The 10,242-nt window shown below is 30.9% G+C and overlaps 1 protein-coding gene across 1 annotated transcript; it reads left to right on the top strand.

Moving 5' to 3' along the window:
* The first annotated feature begins 6,232 nt into the window (after positions 1–6,232).
* On the top strand, positions 6,233–7,603 carry LOC114183889 (dof zinc finger protein DOF5.3-like). Its single transcript, XM_028071059.2, has 2 exons — positions 6,233–6,486; positions 6,614–7,603. Exons 1-2 carry the CDS (start codon positions 6,460–6,462, stop codon positions 7,406–7,408), a joined length of 822 nt encoding a protein of 273 aa, XP_027926860.1. The 5' UTR covers positions 6,233–6,459; the 3' UTR covers positions 7,409–7,603.
* Positions 7,604–10,242: the final 2,639 nt, after the last annotated feature.

Raw genomic sequence — 10,242 nt, 5'->3', positions numbered from 1 at the left:
ATATGACTCATTGTTGAAAATATTTAATATGTTTTTATTTAAATTAGCTTTGAAGAAATATTTTTTTTCTAAAAATATCTTTCAATTTTAAAAATTAGTTATTATTTTAGAATTAGGAAATATTTTACATTTATATTCTGATAAATTTTGTTATATATACAAAGAGATTATATGAATAAAGTTAAAAAACATGTTTCTCCATATATTATATTTATCTTATATCTCGTATCTCTCGTAGTTTTATAACTTCTAAAATCTTTAACAGTCATAATATTTCATATTATAACTCCTAATATTTTATATTCAATTATGACTCTTAAAAATTTGTAAGTCCGCATCCCAATTAAGTTTGTATCGAACTTCCCATATCAAAATGCAGACTTAAACGAATGTTTATTATATATATATATTAAAAAAATTATATTATGACTTTCATTTTTTTTACTTTCATTCTTTACTTCATGATAACGTGACTTAATATGGGTTATTGATTCTTTCAAAAGAAAAGACAGTGATACATTAATCAATGACACACACTAAAACATGTCATAGAGTAAATAATAATGAATTTTTATGTAAATATTTTGTAAAATATACTTTTATTTTTAGTCCATATATATATAACAAAACTAAACTAACCCATTAATCTAATTTCATAAAATATTTTAAACTACATCTCAGTTTCAAACATCGGTGGCTGCATGAGTGGATTTGATGTTAGAAAATGATGGGAAGTACAAGGTGGAGCATCAAAAAATTGGAATGACGATTTTAAAAACAAGTCGGTACACATGCATTACATGTTCTGTAATCAATTGCTAAAAATTGTTTCATCCAAAAACTCCGTAACCACTTCACTTAACATTCCACAACCTCATTCAAAATTCGTATAATTTTTTTAAAATGGAGAACACAACTATGCGTGCTTGGCTAACGAAATTTGAAGTGGCGCAAACCTAATCCCATAAACAAGTTGCACCGACACACGTCGAAATCCATTTTCTTAAGACATCCTCGCTTGCATGTTAATTCTGACTTAATTTATATCAATTTATAAAGTGAAATTTACAAAATATAAATATATCTTTAACATAGGTATCGAATTCTTTTATTTCTTTGTTGCGTTTTTAATTTAGGGTGGTCTAATTTTATCCGAGGTAAAAGTATATAAAATATTTTTTATCAAAAGAAAAAAGAGAGAAAAGAAAACACACTTACATACAAATTATTATTTTGTAGAGTTTCATGTGGTGTGACTGGTCTTGCATGGAGCTTTTTCTCTTTTACGTTGAAAATCTTGATTGGTAATTACCAAAACGAAAACGAATTTGGAAGTTGTAATTGAAACACCGTTTTCTTTTCATGATGATATCAACATTAGTATGAGTACTTCACTATTCACTCATCATTTTCATCACCTAACTCTTTGAAATTTCATGTGTTTTCTTCATTCGTGTCTTCATCATTTTGTTCACGTGCCAATTATCATCATTCACCAAACATCCTTGCCCTTTCTTACTCATAATCATAATACTACGTGGTTTTTCAACAAGTACGTGATTGGTCCAAATATATATATATATATATATATATATATATATATATATATATATATATATATATATATATATAATGATTAAAAGTTTATATATGATTGCATTTTAAAAATTATTTTATTTTATTTTCAATTTATGCATCCATTTTGAAACTAAGTTAGAAGCCGAACTCAACCTCTTTGGTCAATTCATCACTTACATTAGAATGATTAAATGAATTTGGTGATTCCACTACTATTCGCACCAAATGATTTAAACATCAAACTCGTGAGCTCATTCCATCCAAATTAACTCAATTGCGTTTTATATTAAGTTAAATTATTGGATTAAATAAAATATTATAAAATTCAAATTCGATAAATTCTATCTAACCCATTACGTGATAAACATCAATATAATAATAATAATTATATAAAAGGGATTCATCGCCTTTCTTGATATACACATTTTTTTTTTTAAATTACTCTCTAATAAGTATATGATTTTTTAAACTAAAATAATTACTCTATTCATTTTATCTTTTTAAGTGATTTTGTGTTAAATTTAACTATTTATTAAACTAAAATAATTATTCATAAATGTTGGTGCAACCTCACCTTACAAATTGATTTTGCAATGTTGAATTATTTTTAAACTTCACCTCTTCATAATAATAAAACTTGTTTTATTCTAATTGGCTTGTTTGTGATATTGTTTTTTTCCAATTGCAATTTTTGTAGTTTAATTGGTATAGATGATTAATTATACATATTATATATATATATATATATATATAATTCTCTATTAAAAAAATTTAAATATAAATTTAAATATATCTTTTTTAATTTTTGTTCGATGTAAGACTTTCTATTCATATTTGAAGAGTGACACTATGAGTTTTAACCATGAGATACTACAACAAGACATATTTTTCCCACTCGTATATCTAAATTTTACCATTTTTTTAGCTTAACTGAAAATATTGACCACCATAAATTATTTATAAAAGAGACCTTATACCAATTTCAACGTAAAATCTTAACACTTCACAAATATTGTTTTTCTTATATACTAATTTTTTTTTTTTAATTCTATTCAATTTGAAACTTTCAATCTACTTAATATTTGATTCCTAATAAATATATAGTGAGAGTGAATAGTTTTTCGCTTAACTTCCTTGAAAGACTCACGAGTCTTTAATTATTGAATCTTTTGCCATCTCTTTGCCCATGATGTGTGCATGGTAAAAGAAATTCACCACACTTGAGACATTACAATGTTTAAATCACCACAGCACTTAGACTATTTACCTTGACTTTTTGAACAATAAACAGATTCATCTCCACAATTTCACATTTCACTTTATTTTTATTTGACTTGAGTAAAATCACTTTAAAGTTTTCTTTCAAAGAATTTAACCTCACGCCAATTAGTTCCAACACAAATAGTTGAAGTAGAAAGTAGAAAGTAGAAAGTGGAAATGGCATATATACGATATTTGCAGTGTGTAGATGTTGGGCACAATTTTCATCACTAACTTTTGCTTTCTGCATTTGTGTTTCCTGGACTCAAAATAAATTTGACTGGTCAACCAACATATCTGACCCACCATATTTTGCATCAATCTTTGATTAATTTGTTTATCTTCAGCATTGTCTTCCACCATGCACAATACAAACAAATGTTGTTTATCTCAATCAGCCTATTAAAACAAACCACAAAGCTACAACACTACTTACATTTTCACAGTATCCAATGGATATTTTATCCAACACTGCCACCTTCTTCAAAAGCATTTCCTAACTTGTTCATTCCTCAATCATATTCAAATCATAATTAAAGCATTAAATCATAAAAAATTATACTATATATGATTTTGTGTGTTATTGATATTTTTAAAGAAAAAAATAATAATACATTAATCAGTGATCATATTAAATCAGATCAAGGTCAATAAATAAAAAATTAGAGTTAAAAATCAAAAGATGAAAATCATAGTATCATTGTCTTTTAATCATATAGTAACATTGATTTTTCTTTTAAGTAAACACTGAATTTAGCCTTTACAAAAATATATATGCTAGTCAATAATATCAGTTAAGTTTTTTCTTTCTTTATCGTAAGAGAAAAAAATCAAATCAGACTTCATTTTAAATAAAAACTAATAAATATTTAAGGAGAAACACAAAATTCATTGGAAAATAAACTTAAAAAATCATCATGTCAAATTCTACCTTATTTGGGTTCTAGGTCATCCATTCTAAGATTTCTTTCCCGCAAAAGTTTGGGAATATATATATATATATATATATATATATATATATATATATATATATATATATATATATATATATATCTGAATTCAAGAACAATAAAAAAATAAAATATACTATAGTTTCCTATATTATGGCTGCTTCTTTTTCTTTTTCTGAGAGTGAAAACCTAAAATCTCCTTTGATGTTTATTTTAATTAGTTTTAAGTTTCTGACCATATATGTCACATGCCATGCATTTTATTTCTTATTTTATATAATCAAATCCATTTTGGGGATTTGGATATAATAGCCATAGTTTATTCTCTAAGAGAATATGCAGTTTTGGTGGATTGCATGTTCATATCTTCCTTGTAAGTAGGACCAAAAAAAGTGTTCATTATATGAATTATTTAAACTAATCAGGCTTAATAAAAAATTATAAAATCAAAGAACAGAAGTTAACTTTTCTCTTGATTTTTGATAAACAAAACAAGTCCAAGATATGTATGGATTGCTTGTGGAAAAAGGATAGAGAGAGAGTGCTTTTTCTACCAGCTAAGCGACAAATTAAGCATCATGCATGTGAGGAAATGTTTAATTATTTGTAGATCAATAAAAAAATTAACAACACAGTGAAACTAATCATTTCATCATGCATTACCAAATAAGAAGAATCACGACACATTCCATAGTTTCCCAAAATCATGAATCTGTTACATAGATTTATTTATAAAAGAGAAGAGTCTCTGAAGTATTTTCAAAGTATGCTTCAGTGAGTGTAATCTTTTGTGCCTACAAAGTTTCAGTGAGTTTGAAATTAACATTCTGGTTATTACTTAGTACTTTTTAAGGAATGAATGTGCCAACATACTCAAACTTAACTTGCAAGTTGCCATTATTATACACACGTCAAGAGATTGTTCTTGCCATCATATATATATACATCAACATTCAACGATGGATATCATTTACAAATCACAGTGTGTACAAATATTTGAACCAGTGCAGAGACAGCATGGATCACAGATAACATAAAAAACTCTCAGATATGTTGGAGAAAATAAATCTATGATGCGGTCATCTTTATAAAAAGAAAAATACATTGGTTTTGGTGTGAACTGACTACAATGGAAATTATGTCTCTTGAGTGGCTATGGAAACAAGTGAGTTCCATTGAATAGGTGTGTGAGTTAAGACACGTCAGTTATAATTCATGATGATCATTTTCAGGGTATAGGAGGGACCACCAGCACCCAAATTGAAGAACCAAAAGACCCATCAAACTCAGAAAAAAGCAAAGTTGATTGATGAATTAAGAATGAGTGTTGATGAGTACCTGGTGAGGTGGCTAGCATATGTATTACGAATGTTGGAAATTTATCATCGATCATAGATAAAACTAATCCCGGTAGAAGTGACTTTTAAGTCTAAACACCGAGATAAATTCATTTCGTGTGTGGAATAAGAAATTAGTGGATGATCCGTTAGCAGTCCGATATCGAGTGAAACAGAATATCTAAGAAAATTCGTTAGGATAAGTTTCAATATGACTCTGATACCATATTAGAAGTGAGTTTTAAGCCTAACTCAACCCACAAAACCGGCTTGCAATGTAAAAATTGCATCCACTTATATATTGAAAATTGACCTTATCTCTAATCGAGGTGGACTTCCAACAAATTCAAAGATAAATTAAGTTTAAAATTTTGTAAGAATATATGCGCAGCGTGTTCCATGTAATAAGAACGAAATACAAGCCTAGTGTGTGAACAAGTGAATGATTTGAGAGTGATGAATAGACACAAAAAATGAAGATCCTCTTTCACCGTCATCAGTGTCTGCAACATCATTACCGGTCCACATCAAGCAGACATTCAACAAACAATGTCAAGAATAATTATTGTCTAATTGCTTGCTATGTGGCCCCCCACCTCGTCACACCTAGCAAAAACATCTACATTCTCGCCTCTTTCTTGGACCAAACCTCTGATTTTCCTTGTGTCTGATTAAGATACTTTTGTTTATTCACCAAATACAGAGCCGTGTTTTTTTTATTCATTGCAAAATGAGGGTTCAAATGTTAGTTAGAACTTAGGAACATGGGAATCCATCGTGCACGAGGTTTAAGATTGGGGGCTGAGAAAATCGGCTATGCATGCAAAAATTATTGAATGATTTTGGACCACTGAATACTGATGTTAATTTGTATGTAGGTGGTGGTGGATGCATGGTGGGGCCTTTAATGGTTGGGTCCACTGACCCACTATAGGGACAAGACAAAGACTCAGGTTAGGGATGGTATGAAACCGTTACAATTACTCGAATTTCGAATACTTACTTACCTTCTCTGCGTGCAAGCTAACCTCATTCATCGACCACATTGTACGACAAAAAATAATCATTATTCTCTTCCTCTCTCTCTCTATATATTGGGATTGTTTGCTTTATATATAGAGACAAGTCCTTCTGTTACCATTACCATCCCTCACTTTGCATGAAAACTTCTCCTATCTGTCTCAATTGTCTATCTTTATTTGCTCTCTCACTGTTTTCCTTCTCTTTTTGTCCCTGCACGCCTTAGACAACCAGATTGAAACCCCCCCACATAAAAAAATCACTCCTTTTCAGGTTCCAACCAAGGAGTGCTTAGTCTGATTCTGATTCTGTAGATGGATCCTTCTTGTGAACAACCCCAGGTAGGAATTTGGATGCATCATGCAAACACGTTGGTGTTGGCTTTCTTAATTGTTAGAACAAGTTTAGAAGTATACAATTCCAATTAAACTCTTCTTTTTTCTGATTATATATGTCTATGTGATGCAGCAAATGTCAGTGGAGAAGAAACCAAGGCCTAATCCAGAACAAGCTCTGAAATGTCCAAGATGCGACTCCACCAGCACAAAATTTTGCTACTACAACAACTATAGTCTTTCTCAGCCAAGATATTTCTGCAAGTCTTGCAGGAGATATTGGACCAAAGGAGGAACACTGAGGAATGTTCCAGTGGGAGGAGGATGCCGAAAGAAGAGATCATCATCGTCGTCATCGTCATCGTTTAAGAGGGATCATGATCAGAGTTTCACACCCAATCTTAACCCACTCACTACATTCCCTCAGTTGTGTTATGGCTCCAATGACTTCACTCTAGCATTGGCAAGACTTCAAAAACAAGCAAGTGGACAATTGGGTTACAATGACCATGAAATTTCTGGTGTGGGGAACCCCACAGGCTCTTTTTCTGACATGAATCCCTACTCAGAGCACCCTTCATTTCTGGACGCAATTCGAAGTGGGTTCCTTGAAACACAAAACCATCTTCAGAATTTGTATTACATGTATGGAAATGGAGACATTGGGGAGGTGGATAATGGAAATTCTGGTGGAGTTGGGATCAGCGAAGAGATGATGCTCCCTTATAATCAAGTGATGAACAATGCAGCCACTCAATCAGTGAGTGCATTACTGAAGCAGGAACAGTGTGGTGGCAGTGAGCAATTCAAACAATGGCAGCTTAATGCAGACACAAACAATGGTGAAATTGATTCAGGAAGAGCAATTCAAAGTTGGAACAGTTTCTCATCTTCTTGGCATGGACTTCTGCAGAGTCCCCTCATGTAGAAAAAGGCACTTGCTTGAGTAAAATCTCAGTCTTCATTAACAGGGATTTGATTCACTTGGATCCTTTCTTTACTTGTGTTTTTCTCTTTTTCCTGCTTTTGTTTAGTACTCCAAAACTGTCAAATTTTCTGTACTTTTATCTTCTTATTGATGAATATGAATAGACTAATGAAATTTCAGATTTTGTTTACCAAAGCAAGGCAATGAAGTGGAGAGAAAAAATATACAGAACATCTTTTGCTTATTTGATAGAGAGATGAAAGAGATGTGTCATGTAGTTTAATTTTGTACAGCTTAATCCCGAGCCACTGAAGTTTGAACAGTTTCAGAGCTCTGGGTTTTGAATTATGCTGTGTTTGTTTTTAAATAATTACAAACAGATAAATAGATTGTATTTTTATAATTAAAAGTAAAAACAGTTATGTAGTAAAATTTCTCAAAATCCTGTATTGTAATATAAGTTTAACTAATTAAAAAAAAAAACTGTCAGAAGTTGGTGAAATAGAAATTTGGGTGACGCGTGAGCGCCATGTTCGGAAAGAAACCTGTGCGTTGGGCAGACCAAATCCAACGTAGGATTTGGGCGTGAGAAAGCAGCCAGACATTAGTTTGACAATTATGAATGTTGAGTCACTAACAATTTACAAACAAGTACTACAATACAAACGCAAACAAAGGAGGTTCTGTTCAGAACTCCAAAAAACATAAAAATACGAAATAGAAATACCCTGTTTTGATTTTAAGAAAGTGAGGCTCAAAGCAAAAAAACCACCAAGTTAGCTAAAAATAATGATATATCAATGTATAACTATTATTAAGAACAGTTACTTTTAACGTACTAACGTTAGTACAACAGTAATTAGAAAATTATATGACTGCATTGTGATAATTCTTTTACAATTGCTAACTGATGTAGATATAATTATTAATATTAGTATTTATTTTCAGGAATTCATTTGTTTCCTCCACAATTAACCTTTCTGTTGCATATTTAATGATATTTCAGCATAGGAGTCTCATGCTATTTAGTTTTAACTTTAACTGTTTCTTGTTTATAAAGGTTTCGAAGTAGCAAAGTGTGGACTTTAAATTGGGCTTCGGTTCTTTCCTTGGGGCCTTCTCCCTGCACCTCTAAGAGTTTTTCTGTACTCCCAAAATTGACGTTTATTCCCTGGGTGAAAGTGGGTAGGGACGCAGTAAATTTCATTTACTGCGTCAACGTCCCTGCACCCCAAACTTTGACCAAACGGAATACAAAAGTTGTTGCACGATAAAAGTCAAAATGTATAGGAAACGGAATACAGATTCCGTTTCAAAACGTTATGAAACGGATTCTGTAATCCGTTTCATTAAAAAAATTGCAATGAGAAAAGTCAACACCCTAATATACTCTAACTAGTGCCCACGACTCCACCACAATCATAAATTTTGTATGACCTTTATTTATTGTCTAAAGGTCTTGATGCATGGCTCACCAAAGAAGAAAAAAAGGAATGCGTAAAAATAACAAACTTTAAGTATATATATGGTCTGCACCGTGAGCATAAAAGCGAAAGAAAAAAAAATAATAAACTAAGGACATAAAGTAAACAATATGTATTCACGTGAATGAGAAAGTGATAAGCAAGAAAAGGAAGGTAACGTCAATTTCCGTTTCAGAAACTATAGCTTGAAATTTTTTGTAAAACGGATTCTGGCATGCGTTTCAATCATTTACCAAACGGATTACCTAAGCCGTTTCACGAAAAAAAGTCAAATTGTATGGGAAACGGATTACGAATTCCATTTCGTAAAGTTCTGAAACGGATTCTGTAATCCGTTTCAAAAAAAAATTGAATTTTTTTTTGAAACGGATTACAGAATCCGTTTCAGAAATATATATATATATATATATATATATATATATATATATATATATATATATATATATATATATATATATATATATGCTATTGCTTTCTGAACCGGAAGTACCTGACTTTGCTTTTTGTACCAGCTTAGCATTTGAAAAATATTTTAATATAAAAATGAGTTCAAAATTTAGTAGGTGATGTGATATATTCAAATGTTACACAAAATCTCAACAAATCCAATTCCATGAAGAGACAAAGGCAATTCTGAATAAATTATTAATGCATAGGAACCATAAAATACCTTTCAGGTAAACTAAGTCCTTGATTTTCAAGCTCTTGATTGAGTTGAGTCAACCACTTCTAAGATTCTAAATTATTAGGATTTATCAAACGCTGGCTGCAAAATGCAAGAAATTGAGGAAGCTTAAACGTAGAGAAAAATTATCAAGATCGTAAAATACCCACAATTAATCTCAAGTTTCTCCTGAAGGAAAATCTAGCAGCATTATATTCAGTAGATAGTTTTCATATACCTTATATTCAAATCAACCTGTAAAGGAGATAATTCAGAGTATACTGTTGCGTCTTCTGAACTACAATCTGACTTTCTATCACTACATTTTGATTTATTAGATAACAACATTGCAATTGACTGATCAGAAAACAATGTTGCAATTGAAAAAGGGTCACAAAGAGTAAGGTTTAAAAATAATGGGGTGGGGTGTAATTTTGTTATGAATGGGGGTGCAAGCAAAAAAATCATAATGTATGGGAAACGGATTACGAATGCCGTTTCGTAAAGTTCAGAAACGGATTCTGTAATCTGTTTCAAAAAAAAATTGCAATTTTTTTTAAACGGATTACAGAATCCGTTTCAGAACTTTACGAAACGAAATTCGTAATCTGTTTCCCATACAATTTGACTTTTTTTCGTGAAACGGCTTAGGTAATCCTTTTGGTAAATGATTGAAACGCATGCCA

This window comes from Vigna unguiculata, chromosome 5 (assembly GCF_037176805.1).
Source record: "Vigna unguiculata cultivar grain cowpea cultivar isolate G323 ecotype 2 chromosome 5, ASM3717680v1, whole genome shotgun sequence".
Lineage (NCBI taxonomy): Eukaryota > Viridiplantae > Streptophyta > Magnoliopsida > Fabales > Fabaceae > Vigna > Vigna unguiculata.
Note: the sequence above shows the minus strand (reverse complement) of the source record. Positions and strands in the feature narration are given on the sequence as shown.